Consider the following 23,934-nt stretch of genomic DNA (forward strand, 5'->3'; position numbering starts at 1 on the left):
ATAGGAAATTTTGGTGATGTCGGGTCTCATTGGTCCACATCATTTCCGATGACTCAAGCTAACAAGAAATGCAGGATTTCTCTCTCCCAAATAGATTGTGTGCTACACAACACGACTTTTAAATGAGTCCTATATTTTAGCTTGTTTGCTTAGAATAAATGAAGTTCTTTACGATAAATAACTACATATATAATTAATAAAATTATAGATATAAAAAATAAGACATGTATTGAAATGTAATAAATTAATGTAATCATTAAAATATTAGCATGTATCCACCCGACCAACCCGACCGAACCCGCTTGGGTTGGGCTTGGGTTAAGAATTCCCAACCCGAGGTTGGGTCGGGTTGGGTTAGGGTTGAGGTGCAAGAACCTTGGGTTGGGCTAGGGTTGAGCACCAACCCGACCCAACCCGCCCGACTTTCAGCCCTACTTTATGGGACAGTACGTTGGGCAGTTAAAAAACAATATGTTCATAGGATGAGTGTAGCCGAAATGAGGATGTTGAGATGGATGAGTGGCAAGATGAGGAAGGATAGAATTAGAAATGAATGCATTTGAGGGAACTTAGGAATAAACACCACTAGGTAATATGACAAGGGAAAGTAGACTTAAATGGTTTGGTTATGTGCAACAAAGACCAAGAATTGCTCCGGTTAGGAGTGAATTGGTACAAGCTGAAGGCTCTAAAAGGGCAAGAGAAAGGCCCAAAAGGACGTGGATGGAGCTAGTAAGAAAAGACTCGAAGACCTACGGTCTAACTGAAGGTATGGCCCTTGATAGAGTGGAAAAGAGAACAAGATTAATGTAGCCGACCCCAATTAATTGGGATAAGACTTAGATTGATGATGATGACGAAAACACATGCTATCCAAAATTCTCAAATCCATTAAATTCAGTTTCCATGCTTATATATCCCTTTCCCAACTCCCTCTGCCACAAGTACGTTGATGAATCAGCTTACATGTAACTTAAAAATCCAATTTCCTTGCATCTCAATTATGCAACCATTTAAACTTTCTATCTTGAGAAAATTAAGCAATATCCTGAGATTTCTATCATTTTCTACCTGTTTCTACTCATGCCCCCTCACATCTCATACGATGCAATGATAATTAGCACCATAGTTGTGACAGTTTTAACAAAATCAACTGGAGAAGACCATCGCAATCTTCCATAAATCGCTTTGAAGATTTATGACATAATTGGTTTTCCCCCAGTATCCACAACATCAATGAATGAGAGGTCGAAATGAGGATGTAAAGATGGATGAGTGGCATGATGAGGAAGGATAGAATTAGAAATGATTGCATTCGAGTGAACTTAATAGTAGCACGAGACAAAGTAGACTTCGATGGTTTGGTTTGGCCGTGCAATAGAGACCAAGAACTTTACTAGTTCGGAGGAGCTAGTTCAAGTTGAAGGCTCTAAAAAGGCATGGGGAAGGCCGAACAAGACGGTGCTAGAGGTACAAGATTTGATGACCACTGATTTAACTAGGGATATGGTCCTTGATTAAGTAGAATTGCATAACAGGATTCACGTACCCAACCCCAATTAGTCGGGATCATAGATCATAGTTTAAAAACTCGAAAACTCGACTTGACTCAATGTCCAGTCAAGTCAAACCCTAAACCCTGAACTCAATATTTAATAATTAAACTACATGCAAAGAAAGAAAGAAAGAAAGAACTTTTTTTTTTTTTTGTGTGTGTGGGGGGGGGGGGGACTCTAACTAGGGTTGGATGTCTAGCCCCCTTTTACTTATATTAAGGGATGTTCCAAATTGCATAAAATACCCTTAGAACCAAGGGCAAAAGAGGAAAAGAAAAAAATAATAATACGAGAAATAAGAGGAGAACAAGAGATGGCCCATGGTCCAAAGAGAAATGGCCCATGGTCCAAAAATATCTACACTACAAATAAGATTTCACTAATAATAGGTTGTTAGAATAGTATGATTACCAAAAAAAAAAAAGGCCAACAAAATTATCAAAAATAGTACTTGGCCTGCTGGTAGACAGTGCTACCTTAGCGCTTGGGGTCGTAAGTTCAGATTGCACCAACTGCCATTCATCTTTTTATTAAAAGACACGTCAACTTGGCAAGTGCCTCGGTTTGATTCATGTCAAGTTGACTGAGTAGGCGAGCCAAGTTTGCGCTGGCGTATGTTGTAGTGAGTCAGCTCAATTTCTAGATGACTCAAGTTGATTCGGCTAAGTTTCAAGTTGAGTCACTCAGTTTTAGAAATATGATTGGGATAAGGCTTAGACGATGATGATGATTCACAACATTAGCAAATGAGTGATTACTAAGGTTCATAACACTTTCGAGTAGTTATCATCACCTTACAAGACCCAGTTTTCTACACCATGACAGTTGCACATCGCTTGTTGCTCATAAACATGGCCTTGATATTATCAAACCCTCATCGTCTCAAATGTATGGTTGCATCTCATTAGGCATGGAATGGCCAAAATATTGTGCAAGGTGGCTACAAACTCCAGATATGCACATGACATAGGTATGGTCATGGAATCCATATCCGTAATTCCTCAGCCTCCCGGGAAATTTTATAGGATGGCTATAAGACCACGCATGCTTATGGGACAAAATGCTGGACAGTTAAGGAACAACATGTTCATAGGAAGAGTGTAGCTAAAATGAGGATGTTGAGATGGATGAGTGGCAAGAAGATTATAAAATTAGAAATGAATGCATTTGAGGGAACTTAGGAGTAGCACCAATAGGTAATAAGATGAGGGGAAGTAGACTTAGATGGTTTGGTCAGATGCAACGGAAATCAAGAACTACGCCGGTTAGGAGTGAGTTGGTACAAATTGAAGACTCTAAAAGGGCATGGGGAAGAGCCAAAAGGATGTGGGTGGTGGTAAAAAAGACTTGATGACATGTGATCTAACTGAAGTTATGGCCCTTGATAGAGTGGAATCGCCAAATAGGATTCATGTAGCCGACCCCAATTAATTTGGACAAGGCTTAGATGATTATGCTGATGAAATTAATTGGGACAAGGCTTAGATGATCATGATGCTGAAAAGTAATTAAAAAGTACAAAATATATTTACAAAAAAATAAAATTATGACAAAAAAATTTTAAAATAAACATCTCAAAATATTACATAGATAGCCATGTCCTCGTACCCTGAATGCAGAACCAAGATCCATATAAATACTCAACACTTGTACAAGAGTAAGATAGGTTATAGAGGCCTCCAGACTTGTACTAGTCATAATTGGTTTTGCGGGGCCTAAGAACTATTCATATCTGATGAGGACATCGTGCACACGCACGCCCGCACACCACCACCCTTACGCACGTACGTACGCAGAAGGAGGACCCCACTATCGATCTGGCTCGATGACGACGTCCAAGGAGGGCCTCCTAGCTAGAAGACAAGTTTTGGTTCAGAAAAGTGGCCCGATAGTCAAGAAAAGCCCACCATGGGATCTCATGATAGTGGCCCACTCATCGGATTGGTTTTATATTTTAAGTTTTGCTTATTGTTATTATTTAGAACATCGTGAACGCTTTAGATTTCCTTGTTTGGTTTTTATTTTAGTTTACTTTATCGCCAAGTAATAGGTGTCGCACATGGTGCGAGTTTTTGGGTATAGGGTTCTCCCTATAAATAGGCACCCTTTGTAGTTCTTTTCATTGATTGAAGTTAATAAAAAATTCCTGCTTTATTTTTCTGCTCTCTTCGTGAGTTGTGGAAGAATTCAAAAGTGGGTGCGAAGCCCTCCCTTTTCGAAGGGCTAACTACCATGGTGCGAAGCCACATCGATCCCAATTCACCCCCATCTTCCATCATCTTTTTTTTCCATCTTCCCCCACCATTCGTACTTTGAATTTGTCCTTTTGTTGCATCAGATTTCTTCATTGAAGCAGGTTTCCAGATTTCGGCCCACAGGCGAGCTGAAACTTCGGCGGAGCACCATGCACAAACCGTACATCGGATCGAGCTGAAATTTGGAGGTTTTGGAGTCCATCCCTGGCTGACCAGGGCCAAGGTGGCCTTTTTCTGAATAGTGGGCCCCACACACGTGCGGTCGGGATCACACGCACGTCCGTTTGGGCCATTGTTGTTGTCCACACGCGGGATCATCTTTTGGCTCAGGTTTTTATCCTCTTTTATCCTCTCATAGTCATTTTTTCATGAATCCTAACCCTATATTACATGATCCCTAATTGATTTGCCCATTTTTATCACCTTAGGGTTCCTTGAATTGAAATTAGGGAATCCCTTGGATTAGGGACTGATTTTTATGCATGAGTAGTTGATTTTATTTCCCTTTGACATTGTTTGGTTTATAATTTTATTGGTCCAGTCCTAGCCTGTGTCGGCTTGGACCCACATAGATTCCCCTTTAATTGAATGTTTGGATTTTCATGTGGGATGTGGAATTTGTGTGATTGTTTCTGAATTGGTGTGATCTAAGCCTGCAATCTTGCATATCATATTTAATTTTCCATGTCCTGCATCAAATTTGGTATCAGAGCCTAGGGTTCTTGTAGGGGAATTCACAACATATTTAGGGTTTAGTTTGAGTCCTTCATGCATTCAGTCCATCATATATAGCTGAATTTTAGTAACAGTGTGTAGTCTCCTTCATATAGAGTCTCATAGGGTCATTTAGTTTTTAGACGCATATAGTTGTCATAACAGGTCCTTAGGTTGAGCAAGTCAGTGTATGCCCACACGTACGGGTCGCGGCTTCGGTTTGCACCCCACACTAAACATGGAGCAACTACAAGAAACAGTGGCCAAGTTAGCCCAGCAAGTTGAGTCCTTGAATAAGCATTTGGAACAACACATAGATAAACGTCTCGAAGAAATAGAGGCCTCCTTCAGGGCAAACCCCACCACTGGGGAGGATGCTCAATCTCAGGCAGTTGGTCGGGAGGTTAGACCAAGGAATGGAGGCGGCCAAGGAGCTGGTCATGGGCGCGTACCTGTGCACCCACCCCGTGAGGGACATAATGATCAATATGACCCAGATGCACAACTCCTCAAGGGAGTTAGGGTAGATGCTCCTACTTTTGATGGTCACTTGGACCCTAAAGCTTTTTTAGATTGGTTGGCGGATATGAACCACTATTTTGAGTGGTATGATATGTCGGATGCTCGACGAGTCCGATTCGCCAAGATGAAGCTTGTGGGTCAAGCAAAGAGGTTTTGGGCGATGGTTGAGCGAAAAAAAGAAAGAGCGAGGGAACTTCCAATAGTCCATTGGGGAGAAATGAAAGAAACGTTGAAAGAGAAGTACCTCCCTTTCTCTTATCGCATGCGGTTGATTGAGGAGTGGCAATCTCTTCGACAGGGTTCCATGAGTGTTGCTGACTATATTGAGAAATTCGAAGAGTACTCGACCCGCTGTGAGGTTGATGAGGACCCCGTACTCACCCTTGCTAGTTTTAAAATGGGCCTCCGTCCTGACATTAGGAGAGAATTGCTCGCCAAAGACATAGACACTATCGAACAGTTGTACCAACTAGTGTTAGATGTCGAGCAATACCTTAAAGCATCTGTGGGAAGGCGGTTTGACTTTCGTGAATCTGGTACTAAGGCCAACCCCTCTGGGGCTAGACCTAACACGGGATTCCAAAACAAACCTTCCCCTAATGTTCAGCCCAGACCTAAGGATGATAAGGGTAAAGAGATTGTTGGGTCTAGTTCACGTGGAAGTGGGGCCACTAGGTGTTTTAGGTGTCAGGGGTTTGGTCACTTTGCTCACCAGTGCGGCACGAGAGAGGGCACCAAAGTACTCCTTATTGATGGGCAAGTAGAAGTAGTGCCCCCAGAGAGTGATAGTGAGGAGGAATATGAGCCAGTCGGAACCCCTAGTGATGAGGAAGAGGGAGCATAAGAGTCTTTGACCCTCGCAATTGTGCGTTGCGCCCTAGCTCAAGCCAAGAACACTGATGACTGGCGCCGCAACACGATCTTCTACACTTATGCAAAATGTGGGGAAAAGAGTTGTAAGATGATCGTGGATAGTGGTAGTTGTGCCAACGTGGCATCCACTAGCATTGTGAGTCGTTTGGGCTTGAAGCTGGAAGCCCATCCTCAGCCCTATAGAGTCTCCTGGGTTGATAAAACATCCATTCCAGTCTCGCACCGCTGTCTTGTCCCTATTCAGTTCGGATCTTATAAAGACACAATTTGGTGTGATGTTGTTCCTATGGATGTGGGCCATGTCATTCTAGGTAGGTCGTGGCTCTATGACAGGGATGTTACCATATTTGGTCGTTCAAATGTGTGTACATTCTGGTTTGAGGGCAAGAAGGTCAAGCTAAATCCTCTACCACCCAAGAATACAACTGGAAAAGAGTTCACCACACAGAGTGGTGTGAGCGGCCCAAAAGAAGTGAAGGAGTCGAAGTCCAAGTCCAAACCACTCCATATTTTGAATGCCAAAGACTTTGAGCGAGAGACGGAGGCGGACTCGATGATATACGCCCTTGTGGCTAGGGAGAGTGTACCAGATACTAGCGTAGAGTTACCCACTGAGGCCATTCAGGTAGTACATGAGTTTCGTGATGTTTTTCCTGATGATTTACCGAATGAGCTTCCCCCTATGAGGGATATACAGCATGCCATTGATTTAATCCCTGGGACAACTCTACCAAACCTCCCACATTACAGAATGAACCCGAAGGAGCACGCTGAGTTGAAGAGGCAGATTGATGAACTCCTAGAGAAAGGTTCCATTCGAGAGAGCATGAGTCCGTGTGCCGTGCCCGCCCTTCTTACACCTAAGAAGGATGGCACATGGAGGATGTGTGTTGATAGTAGGGCCATCAACAAAATTACAATCAAGTATCGATTTCCCATACCGCATCTTGATGACATGCTAGATATGATGGCTAATGCTACTATCTTCTCAAAAATCGACCTCAAAAGTAGGTATCACCAAATCCGTATACGCCCTGGTGATGAGTGGAAGACGGCCTTCAAGACGAAGGATGGGCTATATGAGTGGCTAGTTATGCCTTTTGGGTTAACTAATGCCCCAAGCACTTTCATGCGTGTGATGACCCAAGTGTTGAGACCCTTCATGGGGAAGTTCCTGGTCGTATACTTTGATGATATCTTGATTTATAGCATGATTAAGGAGCAACACCTCAACCATTTGAGGCAGGTTTGTGGGATCCTTAGGGCCGAGAAGTTGTACGCCAACCTAAAGAAGTGCGCGTTCTTGTCTAGTAGTGTGATCTTCTTAGGTTTTATTGTGTCAGCTGAGGGCGTATCGGCGGATCCCGAGAAGGTCAAGGCCATCGTTAATTGGCCTGAACCCCGCAATATTCATGAGGTGCGCAGCTTTCATGGCTTAGCCACCTTTTATAGGCGGTTCATTCGAGGCTTCAGTTCCATTGTGGCTCCCATCACGGACTGCATAAAAAATGGAGAGTTTCAATGGACAAAGGTCGCCTCGAAGGCCTTCAAGGAGATAAAGGTCAAGATGACCGAAGCTCCAGTTACGCGACTTCCAGATTTTTCAAAAGCTTTTGAAGTCGCATGTGACGCGTCAGGAGTCGGCATAGGAGGAGTACTTAGCCAGGAAGGGCACCCTGTCGCCTTTTTTAGTGAGAAACTGAATGAGGCGAAGCAAAGATATTCCACCTATGACAAGGAATTCTACGCGGTAGTGCAATCACTACGCCATTGGCGACATTACCTATTACCGCAAGAATTCGTCTTGTTCTCAGATCACGAGGCCTTAAAATACTTAAACTCTCAAAAGAAATTAAGCCCCAGGCACGCTAAGTGGGTTCAATTCCTTCAAGAGTACACTTTTGTGCTTAAGCACAAGGTCGGTGTAGAGAATAAACCTGCCGACGCATTGAGTCGTCGAGTCGCATTACTCAACTCCATGAACGTTGAAGTTACGGGCCTTGAGCGCATCAAAGAAGAGTATTCTGAGTGTCCAGATTTTGGAGTTGTGTATACGTCTTTATTAGAGAGTCCATCAGGAGCTAACAGTGAGTATTTGATTTTGGACGGATATTTGTTTAGGAGTGACCGCTTGTGCATACCACGCACCTCCCTTCGCGATTTTCTTGTCTGGGAGTTACATTCAGGGGGGGTTGCAGGTCATTTCGGTCGTGACAAGACCATTGCCCTAGTGGAGGATAGATTTCATTGGCCAAGCCTCAAGCGGGACGTGGCCAAAATTATAGGGCAATGTCGTACTTGTCAACTGGCAAAGCAAAGGAAACAGAATACAGGATTATATACACCTTTGCCAGTCCCATTCATCCCTTGGCAGGACATCAGTATGGACTTCATGCTTGGACTTCCAAAGACTATTCGAAAGCATGACTCCATATTCGTTGTCGTGGACCGTTTCTCTAAAATGGCCCACTTCATTCCTTATTCTAAGACCTCCGACGCCTCTCATGTTGCCAAGCTATTCTTTAATGAGGTTGTCAAACTGCATGGGTTACCAAAAACCATAGTGTCTGACCGTGACGTGAGATTTATGAGTTACTTTTGGAAGACACTATGGCACATGATGAATACTAGGCTCCAGTTTTCTTCTGCTTACCACCCTCAGACCGATGGCCAGACTGAGGTGGTTAATAGGAGCCTAGGGAGTTTACTTCGATGTTTAGTGGGGGAGCATACCAAGACATGGGACGCCGTACTACCCATAGCCGAGTTTGCATACAATAGTTCTGTCAATAAGTCCACAGGTCTAAGTCCTTTTGAAGTCGTTACTGGTTATAAGCCTAGGAAACCTATTGATCTTATCCCCATGTCATTGTCTCATAGGCCATCAGAGTCTGCAGAGTCTTTTGCGCATCACATACATTCATTGCATCAAGAAATCAGGCGAAAGATCACTACTAGTAATGAGCATTACAAACTTTCTGCAGACCTACATAGACGTTTCAAAGAGTTCAATATTGGGGACTCTGTGATGGTCCGTATCAAGCCCGAGCGGTACCCTCCAGGGGCCAATCGTAAGTTACACGCGCGTAGCGCTGGGCCCTTCAAAATTATAAAGCGAAACGGTCTCAATGCATATGAGGTAGATCTTCCACCTTCCATGGGAATTAGTTCCACATTCAACATGGAGGATCTAGTTGCTTTTCAGGGACCCACTGATACTTTGTCCAGCCCTTCGCCCACCCATCCTGATATCCCAACCTTACCCTTTGATCCATGGCCTCTTCCCGACCTTTCATCCCAGCCTCTGCCTTCCATACCTAGCCTTCACACACCCAGAGAGGAAATAGAGGATATCTTGGACCATGAGATAATTTTCACGTCGGATGGCGGGTTTCAGAAATACCTAGTTAAATGGAAGTCACGCCCAACTTCGGACAGCACGTGGCTCACTGAGGAGGAGCTTCAGAGACTTGATCCAGACATCCTAGAGCGGTTCAGGAGTTTTATTTCGCCAGTGGCGAAATCTTCGCAGCCGGGGAGAGTTGATGAGGACATCGTGCACACGCACGCCCGCACACCACCACCCCTACGCACGTACGTACGCAGAAGGAGGACCCCACCATCGATCTGGCTCGATGACGACGTCCAGGGAGGGCCTCCTAGCTAGAAGACAAGTTTTGGTTCAGAAAAGTGGCTCGATAGTCAAGAAAAGCCCACCATGGGATCTCATGATCGTGGCCCACTCGTCGGATTGGTTTTATATTTTAAGTTTTGCTTATTGTTATTATTTAAAACATCGTAAACGCTTTAGATTTCCTTGTTTGGTTTTTATTTTAGTTTACTTCATCGCCAAGTAATAGGTGTCGCACATGGTGCGAGTTTTTGGGTATAGGGTTCTCCCTATAAATAGGCACCCTTTGTAGTTCTTTTCATTGATTGAAGTTAATAAAAAATTCCTGCTTTATTTTTCTGCTCTCTTCGTGAGTTGTGGAAGAATTCAAAAGTGGGTGCGAAGCCCTCCCTTTTCGAAGGGCTAACTATCGTGGTGCGAAGCCACATCGATCCCAATTCACCCCCATCTTCCATCATCTTTTTTTTCCATCTTCCCCCACCATCCGTACTTTGAATTTGTCCTTTTGTTGCATCAGATTTCTTCATTGAAGCAGGTTTCCAGATTTCGGCCCACAGGCGAGCTGAAACTTCGGCGGAGCACCACGCACAAACCGTACATCGGATCGAGCTGAAATTTGGAGGTTTTGGAGTCCATCCCTGGCTGACCAGGGCCAAGGTGGCCTTTTTCTGAATAGTGGGCCCCACACACGTGCGGTCGGGATCACACGCACGTCCGTTTGGGCCATTGTTGTTGTCCACACGCGGGATCATCTTTTGGCTCAGGTTTTTATCCTCTTTTATCCTCTCATAGTCATTTTTTCATGAATCCTAACCCTATATTACATGATCCCTAATTGATTTGCCCATTTTTATCACCTTAGGGTTTCTTGAATTGAAATTAGGGAATCCCTTGGATTAGGGACTGATTTTTATGCATGAGTAGTTGATTTTATTTCCCTTTGACATTGTTTGGTTTATAATTTTATTGGTCCAGTCCTAGCCTGTGTCGGCTTGGACCCGCATAGATTCCCCTTTAATTGAATGTTTGGATTTTCATGTGGGATGTGGAATTTGTGTGATTGTTTCTGAATTGGTGTGATCTAAGCCTGCAATCTTGCATATCATATTTAATTTTCCATGTCCTGCATCAATATCCTTATCTAAGGTATTCTCCCTGAAGTTCAAACTGCAATAATTGCAAGGTATAAAAATTCTAAGGCAGCCATATATATTATCCCAAACATGGAAACTTGGATCACATCACAGAACAGAAGTAGGAATCAATTGAACTGGGAGTGAAGAGATTACAATATACCATGTCAGATTCATAAACAAGGTCCTCACATATGATGAGAGACTCGGGGATTTCCAAAGCCACATCCCCAATGTCTATGTCTTCAACTGCCACTGCTCCTCTTCCAGCTCCTTCAAAATCTTCATATCATATAATAAAAGGTTACACGATCAGTGCAATTCATAAAACCTTTGCCCCTATGACAACATAAAGATACCACATGGTAAATCAGATTACCAGGATAAATTACCCTGGTTTATATCATAAGAAATTTAGTTATTTATTGGGGGGAAGAAAGAAAAGAAACACTGACTTATGATTTATTAATAAATATGAAGCACTCAATTTTATTGCCAAAACAAACTACAATGGAGAGCAAACAAACCAAAGAAGATGAGCAATCAAACCCAAAACAAATACAACCCCCTGTCTAGAATATGAAGTATCACATTCAATGTCCTTTTTCTTCCTATTCTTCTTCTTTGGCATCAGTAGATACTTCTACAGACCAACCAAACTAGGGGTGAAGTCCATTGCAATGATTGGGTGGGGGGGGTCGGAATCCAAGCGCATGTTAATTAATATGATGGGTTGAAGAAAGTGGGTTCCAAATCTATTGCTTCAAATTTGGATGTCATTCTATCAGACAGTATCATGACATCAGTTGATCTTAAATAAAAGGAGTGTGTGCTTGCCACATGTTTCGAACTTGCTAGCTTGCATGTGTTGGGCATGGGGGAACTTGCAAGCTTGCATGTGTTGGGCATGGGGAGTCCCATGCCCAACACATGCAAGCTTGCAAGTTCGAAACATGTGGCAAGCACTCACTCCTTTTATTTAAGATCAACTGATGTCATGATACTGTCCAGACCTTTAGCATGGCGAGACAAAGCCATGAGCTATTAACAATCTGCAATCATGAAACTGGGCACACACGCTTTTAGCATCCAAGACAAAACATACAGATTCCCTAGTAATGGTGAAATTGTAGATAGAGGTGCTAACTAGGTGGAGAATGACTGCATGTTTCAAGCCAGGGTTGAGTGTTGAATGCTAGTCAATGCAGGCAATGGTCCATGTTAAGTATTTTCTAGACTAGTACTTGCGCATAACATAACAGTTCTAACAGATGTCAATACCTGACAGAACATGATAGTCCGCCTACCCAAACATTGGAGAGTAAGCTTGTTATATAGATACAAATAGGCATCAACACCCTATCCTGTTTGATATTTCATTTTTTAAGTGTATGACAGTACACTGTGTCTGGGTAAAACAGTCCATCTATAGATCAATAGATATGACATTGTTGTGAACCCAACAAACAAACAAAGCTGCACAGATGTCATGGTATTAAAATGTGTTACAACTTAAGCTTCAGTCCGTAAATGCATAAGAAATGAAAAACGGAAGAGGGGAAATTTTATCAAAGTTGACAGGCCCGGAAGAGATAAGAAGGATCGATCACTTACCGAGGATAGGGCCTAAAGAATCATTGGCGAAACAGGATTCACAAAGCCAAGCCGAAACAGCTGGGACAAGGTGATGATGATGTAGATATTTTAGGAGTATATAAAACCATCCATACAAAAATGATATAAAGGTTTTCTCATAATATTTGTGCCAAAACATGTCTGACACGTAAGGAGCCATTTGAATTCAACCCAAGTTGTGTCAAACGCACAAGGGGCCGTACAGACTCAAGCAAAGTTGTGTCGGCACAAGCTGTACAGGGCAGACAACCACTATGTCCCTAAAAGTAAACCATTAGCAAGGATAGCATGTCTTTGCAAAAATAAAGGTGGAATAACAACAAGGATAGCTTATAACTAGTTTGGTGCATGTGCGAACACAATGTTATGTACACATGCGTCACATTTGCCAAAGGTGTCATATGTGTGACCGTCCAAGTTCAAGCACCACACATGTGCACATGTGCGACCATCAATATTGAAACACCTCACATGTGCCACATGTGTCAATCTATAGATATGCCATAAATGCCACATATGCCACTATCCACATTAAGCTCCCCACGTGCCGCACCCCATCCTTACTCCCTATTCCAGGGTATTTGACAGACAAAGAATAGAATAGCTAGTCAAAGACAATGACCTATATAGCCTATTCAAGACAGCATGACCTAGACAGCCTATGCAGAGTTTGCAGAAATAAGATTTCTTGCAGCCAAACGGCCCCTAAGACTGACACTTGCAACAGCAAGACAACTTTGAGAGAATGGAATGCCATTATCACATTGGCTGGAGCCTGGAAGTAGAAGAACAAAATGAAGGAATGCATATCTCATGGCTTGACTTGCGGTCTATATTACAACTCATTCTATGCTAGCATTGGTCACTACCATCACTGGGACAATATTACCTGAAAACATAATTACAAATAAAACACTACAGCTTTTCCGTATGTGTGAGGAAACACTCACGCTTACCAAACTTGGGAAAAATCTATCACATTATCATGGAAAGAAGCAATATTGGCAGCACCTAACCTTACAAACATTTAAAACCAAGACCTCTTTCAGGCAAAATAAATTCATCAAAAAAGACTTACAAGCTATCTGTAGCTTTGTTCTCACGCCGAGATTTTTCCCCCACTGCAGCAGCTGCTCTTCAGCACCAGAGCTACACGTTTTAATTATCTTTTCCTCATTACTCTTTGCCCCATAGGATTTGATCATATCTACTGTTGCGTCCTGAAGAACTTGCAAAAGTTTCATTCCATTGTCCACAGCACACGGGATCATGGAATTTATCACTGAGAGGATGGAATTGAGAGACTCCAGCTCATTCCTTGGGCTTAAGGGACCAGACACATCGTCTCCAGCGAAGTAGATCTCCATCTGCAATATTATTATAAACTGGGTTCTTTTCCAAAAGGCAAAAGGCAAATGTTTTAGGGTGTGTTAGATGCTCAATTCAAATGGATTGCAATAACTCAGGTCGATAAAGAGGAAACAAGGGGCTACACCCACTACAATCACAATGAGTGACTAGCAGTTCAGATAATTACAAGTCCAACTTGAAACAGGTGACTTGCAATATACAGGAATGGTCATCAATCACCATAATGATTTCAAATGGCCGCACATTCATTCTGGTCACTTCCTCTGTATTAACTTGAGTTATAACAATATGGTCCATCTGAGCACCCAAACACACCCTTAGTGAAGGAACCAACTATGTGTGCATCATAAAGAGTACCCTTATGATGAAAATGAGGTTCATTGCTGAGAATTGCAACATCCCATCATGCAGTATACCTCATCCATGTGAAGGATCCTTGCAGCTCGGACCATTTCATCCAATATCTGGAGAGCCTCTACTGGAGAAGAGCCCGGCAGTGGCAACTTAAACTCAGTATCAATATTCCTTGCATGTAATAATTTCTGCTGAAGGCAGAAGACATTAATGATGGGCACAAAGAGCAAAAGCTGCAAATTTGTAAATGGTATGAACATGAAAAGAGAAATAAGAGATGGTTTATAAGATAATAAGAGAATCACAAGGATTCATGCTAAACAAAACGATGCACCAAAAACTACAATAAGGCTGCATTAAATTTTTATTTAAAAAAAAAAAAAAAGAGGATCAGCAACAGCTAACCGATAAAAAATAAAAAATCAGCTACTCGGTGATTGTTATGGGATTTGCAGAATTTCTATTCCAAGTACAAATTCAAAATACGGATATGATATTGCTTTCTTGCCTTTTGTGAGTCCTGCACCCAAATAAAATTAAAAAAAACAAGGCCGCCCCAATCACAATTTTTGGTTTTTGAAAAAAAAAAATTGAAAATATTAATGTTGATGGCACAGATGGTCAGTTTGCCTTGCAAAGGGCCTTTGTGCCTTTTCCTAATACCCGAGACACCATTAATGTCCATTTCAGACAGCAATGCTAAATACCCTTGCGGCCTTTCAAACTAGGCCCAAGAATCTGCAGTAGACCAAACTCGTCCATACTAATGGCAAGGAAATTTAATGACAGTTGCCATTTATGGCAGATTTCAGCATAGAAAAAAAGGAGGAGGAGGAGGAAATCAGAGATCAGAATCAGGGGAAGCAGTTTAGCGAGGAGGTGCCACAACAGGCAAAATGTTTCATCCTCTTGATTGGATTATCGAACCCATACAAAGTTGGCCATATGAGGTCCTTGGCTTATAAGTAGGGGCACATTCAACTACACTCCAACAACTCAATTAAGACACTTAGGGCCAGTTTGGTCCGTGGGATTGAATGGTGTGGAATTGAATTAGATGGGATTAACACCATTATTGCACGATGATTGCATGTCCGGAAATACCATGGTATTTGGGCCATCCAATCCCATGTTTGGGATAAAATTCTTGCCATGGGAAAAACACCGGATTAAGCAAAATCCCGTTTGGTGGACCATGGAATTGTAATCAACGAACCATATTCACAATGGATGTCGGTCACTTCTACACGTAAATAACTAGAATGTCACGTGTAAAGGGCGTATATAGATGGATGGCATGGATCCAGATTAAGCAAAATCTCGTTTGGTGGGTCATGGAATTGTAATCAACTAACCAAATTCACAACGGATGTCAGTCACTTCTACACGTAATGTCATGTGTAAAGGGTGTATATGGAAGGACGGCATGGATAAAACACATGCATCAATGTAGGGGCCACGTGTAGTGAATTTCAAAATCCACCCGAAATCATGCATGGGACCAAATGCAATTCTATCCCACCTAATCTCAACCCTTCCCATCCACCCCAAGCGCCGGATGGAATTTGCACGGGACCAAATGCAATTCCATCCCATCTAAGGCCACATACCAAACAGGCCCTTAGGTGTTGGTCTTCTCTCTCCTAGTGAGAATCCTCGAAGCCCCCTGATCGGGAAGGTCTAACAAGAATTTCCGCTTGGTACAATTTTGGCATGAGGACCCTGCCTCAGTCACTAGAGGCTTTGAGCCAAACGCTTGGTGAATCATTTTTACTTAACAGTGTCTTTGTGTTATACTTTTGTAAATATTTAAACCCGAAGCAAGCCACTAACCTTGCAGCATACCAAGGTTTACCTTGGGTAGTGGAAAACCTCACCAATTGCACAAAGAACCTACCTCTTCATAGGGTGTTAGACTGTTAGCAATATAATCTTTTTGGGATTTATTTCAAAAGAATGGTCGTCTAACCTAAGGGTGGTAGTTGTGTAGCCCGCCCGAGCCAACGAGCCCAACCCGGCTTTGGCAGGGCTTGGACCTGCTAGTTTGGCCCGTGAGCCAATTTGGGCGTTCGCATGTATGGCCTAATTAATTTTCAGGTCGGGCTTGGGCTCAAGTCAAAAAAGCCTAACCCAACCCAACCCAACTTTATATGCACATTTGTTATATCCCATAAGTATGACATTTTGTTCCCTACCGTTGGTTTCATTCCTCTAAAATGTCTATTTCTTTGTGCAAGTGTGGCACACTTGATCAATGGATAGATTAGGAACATTCAAGTGGGAAATAAGGATTCTATCAATTTTTGGGTTGGGCCCAAGCCCAACCAATTTTTTCAAGCTCAGCGGGTGCCGGCCTTGGGCCTCAGGTCTCAAGTGTTGAATCAAGTCAAGGCCTAACCTAGCCTAGCCCATTGTCACCCCTAGTCTAACCTTGGTGCTAAACATAAGCATTTAGCATCTTTAGCATTTTCCATTCTCCCGGTTCCTCCACACAAGCAAAAACAAGTGCAAACATTACCTTTTTGCCTTCACCCAAACATGATTTAACCCACTCTCATCATCATCATCATCATCATCATCATCTACGCATTATCCCAATTAATTGGGGTCAGCTACATGAATCATATTCCACAATTCTACTCCATTGAGGGCCATAACTTTAGTTAAACCATCAGTAATCAAGTCTTTCTTTCCCTCCACCCATGTCCTTTTGGGCCTTCCCCTTGCCCTTTTAGAGCCTTCAACTTATACCAATGCACTCCTAACTGACACAGTTCTGTCTCAGTTGCACATGGTCAAACCATCTAAGTCTACTTCCCCTCATCTTATTACCTATTGGTGCTACTTCTAAGTTCCCTCAAATGCATTCTTCTATCATTCCTCGTCTTGCCCCTCATCCATCTCAATGTCTTCATTTTAGTTACACTCATCCTATGAACATATTGTTCCTTAACTGCCCAATATTTTGTCCCATAAAGTGTGGCTGGTCTTATAGTTATTCCCTACCAAATGTAGGAAGCTCTGTATGGCACGGAGTTTTTAGTCCACTGTTCACACCCCAAGTATAGGGTTGTAATGTAGTAATAAACTCGGTGAGACCGAAGTCGAATCCACAAGGACTGAAACCTGTACGTAATCTGAAAGTAACCAGAACTAGAACTAGAAGAAGATGAAATCTAAATCAAGTGAGTATGAGGGAATAATGGTGAAATATTAATCTAAAACTTGTAAATTTAAAGGTGGAAAACTAGGGTGCCAAGGATCCACTTGTAGCAATTGGGAAGCTACCTAGCAATGATTCAAGGACACAACTGGAATTAGCGTCCTATCCTATCCAGTTGGTACGAAGAGATTTGTCAGATCTCTGAACTTCTCATGGGTCTAATCATCAATAGATAAGAATGGCGAAGATTTGGAAGTGATTTCATCACCTAACCATGCCCAGGAGACTATGGCAAACAACAGCAATTTACCAATCTCACAGCCAATCATGAAAGCATTGTAAAAGTCAAGAAGGGTTCCATCACCAAACCATGCCCATGAGACGATGGTGAACAACAGGGTTCCCAAGTTCACAACCTCAATACATGAAAAGAGAATATCTCAAGCTATCACAGATCCATTGTAATTTGATCACAACAAACCATTAAAAACTAAAAATACTCCTTATAATTAAATTAGAATCCAAAAGAGTTCAATAAAACAAGAATCAAAACCAAGCAAGCATCCCAACCACGCTACAAGCTTCACCTCTTAGCCCTAGCTAAGAGGTTTAGCATGTCATAGACATGCTAAAATCTCTTAAATAAAAGCATAAAATAAACTATAGAAAAGAAAAACCAAAGAAGGAAAAAGGAGAACTCGTTGCCGGCCCGCTCCACATCCCAGCCTCCACGGCTGCCCCCAGTTCCCAGTATCTCCTTCTCACGTTCCTTTTATAAAGGAGGAACAGTCGGTGGCCAAAGTCGGCAGGACCGACTCTCTTTACGCAGCGCGAAAGGATTCGCCCTCCCCTGTTTTTGCGCAAGAAGGCTTTAAAAAGAATTTGCATTTGCATTGAATCTGGGACGATAGTGCAGCCAATCCGGTCAATCCGACCACCTAGGACTAGTCGAGACCCCTGATTCTGAAGCTTGGATGGTGTGGATCATCAAATGGATCGAAGAAGGTGGGCCACAAACGGCCGAAAAATCCGGATTTCCCGAACTTCGCAGACTACGCACCGCGAGTTGCGCCGGACGCTGTGGAGTCCACATTCGTTGATTGGTGAGAAAATCCACTCCGTCTATTGGATCGGCGTCGAAAAACCATCTGGGACAAGCCATTTTGGCTCGAATTTTATGTGGCTCATTGGTTGTTTTTCTCGCTGCCGTTTATCTTCCGTTTGGACGATCGGAAACCATTCTTTGCTATCTTCTAAGATTCTGTCACCTAGGCGATGGTTACAGGGCCCTTTGGAGTCTACTGGACGGTCTAGATCGGACTGAGTCATTCAGATGGTGGCTCACTTCAAGATCTCAGCCGTCCGTTTGTTGAAATAGAGCCTTCTCTGTTACGGGTGGAAGTTTGCGGTCAAACAGTGCAATCAAACGCTGTTTGACCGCTCGTGTTAGTTCAGTGCACAGCATGTGCACAGTCAGTTGTGCACTCCTGGCATGCAAAGTGGGTCCCACGTTGATGTATATGTGAAATCTGATCCGTCCATCTGTTGTCCCATCTCAATTAAGGGATTGAGACCAAAAGTGAAGCATATCCAGATGTTAGATGGGCCGCAAATCGACGATTTCTGGGCTGATCTGTCTGTTAGGCCATTTCCACCAGGATCCAATGGCTCAAATTTGACGTGTATGGTTAATTTATGGTCCTTAGGCCATATATGGAGTTTCGAGCCGAACGGATGGTGAGAACCCTGTGATCTTGCATTCTAGACGACTTTCGGGCCACTTGAGCTTCAGTTTCTCGATTTTCTCGGATCTCTGGCGTGTAAGTCCATAGATCTCGGTCCTCTGGGGTCCGTCCCTTGCCTTGGTGATTCCTAAGCGTTAAATCCACGCTTTTAACACCCTGTTTCAGTCCAAGCTCATAAATACACCTTGCATCACAAACACGATTAACTTGGGCCGTTAAACAATACCATGTCGTAAATCCAGGCAATAATGATATGCAATATTTGACCCTCAACATCCACCACCCTTCAGCCTCAATCCCATATTTAGCAGCTATAATTTGACGCCATAAACTATTTGTCTTTGTCCCAAATCTCTAAACCCATTTCTCTAGAAGGACTTTACTAGCTCATTCGCGATTTTTTATGTCTATTTCCCCTTCATTGTAGGGAGAACAGACTTCTGCCCAATTTAGAAGGGGAAACTTCCTGGAACCACCCCCTCCTTGCCACATAAAATCTCTACGAAGCTTATCTATATTATGAATCACAGATTTCGGGCAGAGAAAGAGGGACGGGTAGTAAACTGGCAAATTAGACAAAGAAGCCTTGATCAGATTCAACCTACCACCATGAGACAAAAGATTTAGCACCCACTTTGAATTTTGATAAGAAAGTTTACTAAAATTATATTACACTATATAGCACTAGGGGTATGGTACATGCAAATGCACGTGGAGCAAGGAGGGAATAAAGAGAGAAAAGGGAGAGAGATCTAGAGGGGAGAGCAAAGGAAGGAAAGGTGGGGATACATAGGTGTGTGCTACAGAAAGAGAGCCTGGAATAGTGGGTAACCCATCCTCATTCTTTCCTTTGTTGACACCCACTCAAGTCCCCAATGTCTTCTTCTTCTTTTTTTGGCTGAAATCCTAACATGAGCCGACCCCAAGGTATTCCAAAACGGTTACGTAATGGAGACAGTGATAACCGTTATGCATTATGGGAAAAAAAAAATGGCTTGTAATGGCCAAAAAATGTTTCTTTTCAAGAAAAAGGCTGTGACTGTCCATATCGTAATGGTAACAGTGGTGGCGTTATGGTCACCTTTACTGTTATAGAATGCATTGGCTGACGCATCAATGTCCGAAGTATATATCACACAGTTATTAAGGTGGGCCCCACGGAGTCTTTGTTACAGTCTCCCTAGTTAGACTCTACATGTGAGCTCAAGAGGAGAGGTTGGTATGGGCTATATGAAGTGGAAGGAAATGGGTGCAATCTATAATCTTCAATTAGTTACCACTAGAAAGGGAAAAATGTAGAGAGAGAGAGAGAGAGCAAAGTGGTGCAAAGGATGCTAGTGTTTTTTATTATGGTCAAGAATAAATTAAGCTTGTCTCAGGAAATAAGAGCAGCGGATATGCATCACATATAGTTCTCATTGAATTTTAAGGGGCAACAAGGATCTTTGGGCAGAAAGATGAAACTATCTGCCCATAGTGGCTATCATTTTTCTGGCCACAATTGCCACAAATTAAACCATAGCAGACTTTCTGATCGATTCCCACCCAAACACTTCGTTTTGGCTGAAACTGAACCAAAAGAGACTACTGCTAGAATGATGATAAGGACACTGATGCTTGAATGGGGATACAACTCTCCATTCCTTGAAATTCAGGATATGGATATTGCTATTCAAAACATGCTATTTATATTCTATTTGTTTTTAGTTGATTAGTTGGTTTTTAGTCTTCAATCGAGAATTTCAAATACATTCTGGTTCTTCCATATCAATCAAAGTCCTCGCATCACGGCCTTCAATAACATTATGAAACTATAACCAATCTAGCATTTGAAAGCACCATAATGATCTATCAAATGTACTCAGTATCCTAGAATTTTGCTTGCGGTAAATAGGAATGAAAAAAAAAAAAAAAAGGAATTGGCAATTAAATAGAAATGAAATTTATTTGCTTGCCTTCTTTCTCACAAACATGGGGTCTTTTTCAGATAGTGGCGGAAGAAGCAAGGAAATTATATCAGTTCTCTTCATGATCTTGACTGGTAAAGGTAACTGCAAAATGAGAATAATTCAATCAGCATTTCAGTATTCTGTTTGAGGACTTTGAGAACTACGCAACGAAAAGGGTTAGAAAACCTGCTCAGTCACAAACAGATTTTCAGTTGATGGAAGAGTATCTACACTCCCAGTTCAGATAACCTAACGGTGTTGATATCAAAATCAGATATTTGATGTGGGGCAACCCAAACCCAACCAACTCACTCACACACGCTTTACCCTATACATGGGGCATATGCGTATGATGATCCCGACCATTCATTCATCAAAGGGCAAACCCACGGATGGAACATGTACAAAATCACAAGATGATCGTTTTGTGATTTTTTTGTAACTGGTTTGGATGGTTTGGATTGTATGATCACAATGATTTTGGTTTGTTGGATTTGAGAAGGAAATGTGTAGGGAGAATCCCCCCCAAAAAAAAAAATCAAAAAATCAAAAAATAAAATATCCAACTCTCTCTCTCAAGTTTGACCACAAACACCACACATGCTCAACTTGAAAACGATATCACAAATTGGAGAAAAATGAATGGCTTTGGTAAGAGCATTGGCTAACTGGTGTTGGGAGGAGTCATGACAGATATAAGACCAATAGCAATCTTTTCATTAACAAAGTGGCAGTCAACCTCAATGTACTTGGTGTTTTCATGAAAGACAGGATTTGAGGAAATGTGGAGTGTCGTCGGGTTATCACAAAAAAAGATAAATTGGCATAGTTGCAATAATACCAAGGTCCAAGAATAATGACAAAAGCCAAAGAATCTCACACATGGACATGGCATGGCCCATAGAGCGATACTCAACCTCTATAGACGAACGAGTGACAACAGATTGTTTCTTGCTTGTCTACGAGATAAGATTTCCACCGACAAATGTACAGAAACCAGCAATTGAGCAGCAATCATTTGATAACCTTGCCCAGTCAGCATCACAGTATGCTTGCATGTGAAGATGCCCATGACTGGAGGATAGAATACCCTTGCATGGGAAAAAAATTTAAGTAGAGAAGGATGCAACAAATCGTTTCAAGATGATATTAGTGAGGAATCTATGTAAATTGACTGACAAGGCTCAACATAAGCAATGTCCGGTCGTGTCATTGAGAAATATATCAGTTTGCCTGCAGATGGCCAATAGTGCTCAGATGAACAAGGGGCAGACTCTGCGGAGTTAAGATGATGATTGACCTTGACATGATAATGATTTTACAGAGGTTATCAAGAGTGTACTTGTGTCCCCCCCAGACCGGGCAACCTCAATACCAAGAAAATAACAAAACTGTCCAAGATACTTGATTTCAAATGACGAGGCAAGAAAGTCCTTGGTAGATGAATGTTCCAGATCATCATACACGTGCCTCGTGTACTGTAAAGATAGTAGAAGCATAGAACTTTTGGTGTTTCCCATGGCATTGGATCACCTCTTTTATAATGTAACCTTTCAGTGATGGGGGGGGCCTTTCCGGATACGGATTACTTGCACGTCAGGCCCCATCAAGAACAGGGAATGGGCCTCCTCTCTGTTCAACGAACTCAGCCATCCAATCAGTGAGCCCTTTTCCACACTGTAGATGAAGCATTGGCTATATTTTATTTTCAACCATGGAAACAATCGGACAGCCAGGACCTCGTCGGTGGCATTTTCTGCCGCATCACCGCCCATCCACAGTGGGGCCTACTAGATGAACGGTCTAGATCAATGGAAGGTGGGCCCTACCTCAACGATATGCTGGCACAGACTAAATTGCCGGGGACAATCCATCCTCTTATTCTTTTTACTAATTTTTATTTTTCCTGAGCATGAGAAGATATTATAGAGAGAGAGAAAGATCCAACGGCTGAAATCAGCATCAAGTAATAAACTAGAGGACACCATTCACAACCCTTTTTTTCTCTTCTGAAGTGTATAATGTGTAGGCATAAAGGTGTAGGTAGGTATCAAAAATAGGGGGTGTAAATACCAATTCCCACAAAAATAGAATAACCCAGTTGAAAGATAGGTGTAAAAATCCGTCCACCCAGTTGATAGTACAGCCCAGAATGAACAATAAAAAGTTGCAAAAACAGACCCTTAAAACATAATTTCTTTCGTAAAACAGAGGCTAATGAGATTCTACTCAAAAGATAAAGTGAGAGCTCTGTTGTTAGCATTACCTGAGGGCTGCTGGCGGGAATCCAGACGCAAGCAGTTTCAGAGACGACGGCCTGAGGCGTTTTGCAGCAGGAGGAGAAAATGGAAAGGGTAGTTCTTTGATACTCTGGTAGAGTGTGACTCTTGATACGCACGCACTCAGAAATTGGACACAGCACATACACTAAACTCAAACAAACAGACAAGTTGTGGAAAACACTGACACTGAGAGTGGAAGGAAAAAATTCAGATTTGTGATCAATCCCAACCGCTGATCCGTGGACACTTGTTTGTTGAAATAAGACCATTGGAATTTTTTTTATTTGGGAATTTTCATTATATAACCGTATGTTTTGCTTTCAAAGTACTTAAAAGCAAAACACATCAGGTTTGCGATCAGAAAAAAAAAAAAACATCAATAGGGCGTGTTTGGATTCACGTTTCAGTTGTATTGTATTATATCCGGTACCATTCATGTATAGGTTCGGCGATATTCAGAATACATCCAGCAGAGACGTGCCACTAACCAATGTTTGAATAGGACGTAGTACTCTAGCATGTATACATGGGGCCCACTTACTGTTCCATTGAATTATCTGAGCCATTCATTCATTTCAGAGGGTGGGCATTACCATTGCTTAAGTGTCCTTTCATTTCTATGCAAACTATTGCAGAATCTCAACCGTTAAACATGAAATGGACGGCGGAGTAAACACCCTCATAGGCCACGTTGATTTCACTCCAAAAGCACTCCCTTCTGGATGGTTTTTCGTCCTAAATTTAATAGACA

The 23,934-nt window shown here is 42.3% G+C and overlaps 1 protein-coding gene across 6 annotated transcripts in view; it reads right to left on the reverse strand.

The window, feature by feature from the left end:
- Window positions 1-23,467, reverse strand: part of LOC131256752 (uncharacterized) — a 32,653-nt gene extending 9,186 nt beyond the window's left edge. For 4 of the 6 annotated variants that reach the window (XM_058257780.1, XM_058257782.1, XM_058257781.1 and 1 more), the window contains exons 1-4: window positions 23,168-23,467; window positions 14,107-14,235; window positions 13,398-13,686; window positions 10,848-10,966 (exon numbers count right to left, since the gene is read on the reverse strand). In XM_058257780.1, the coding sequence (XP_058113763.1) occupies window positions 10,848-10,966; window positions 13,398-13,686; window positions 14,107-14,235; window positions 23,168-23,452 (822 nt within the window). In that variant the 5' untranslated portion in view covers window positions 23,453-23,467. Of the gene's footprint in view, window positions 1-10,847; window positions 10,967-13,397; window positions 13,687-14,047; window positions 14,236-20,907; window positions 21,053-23,167 lie in introns of those variants that run through there. The other 2 variants (XM_058257783.1, XM_058257784.1) reach the window with 2 other exon arrangements.
- Between the last annotated feature and the right edge of the window lie 467 nt (window positions 23,468-23,934).

The sequence above is a fragment of the Magnolia sinica genome, chromosome 9 (assembly GCF_029962835.1).
Source record: "Magnolia sinica isolate HGM2019 chromosome 9, MsV1, whole genome shotgun sequence".
Classification (NCBI taxonomy): Eukaryota; Viridiplantae; Streptophyta; class Magnoliopsida; order Magnoliales; family Magnoliaceae; genus Magnolia; species Magnolia sinica.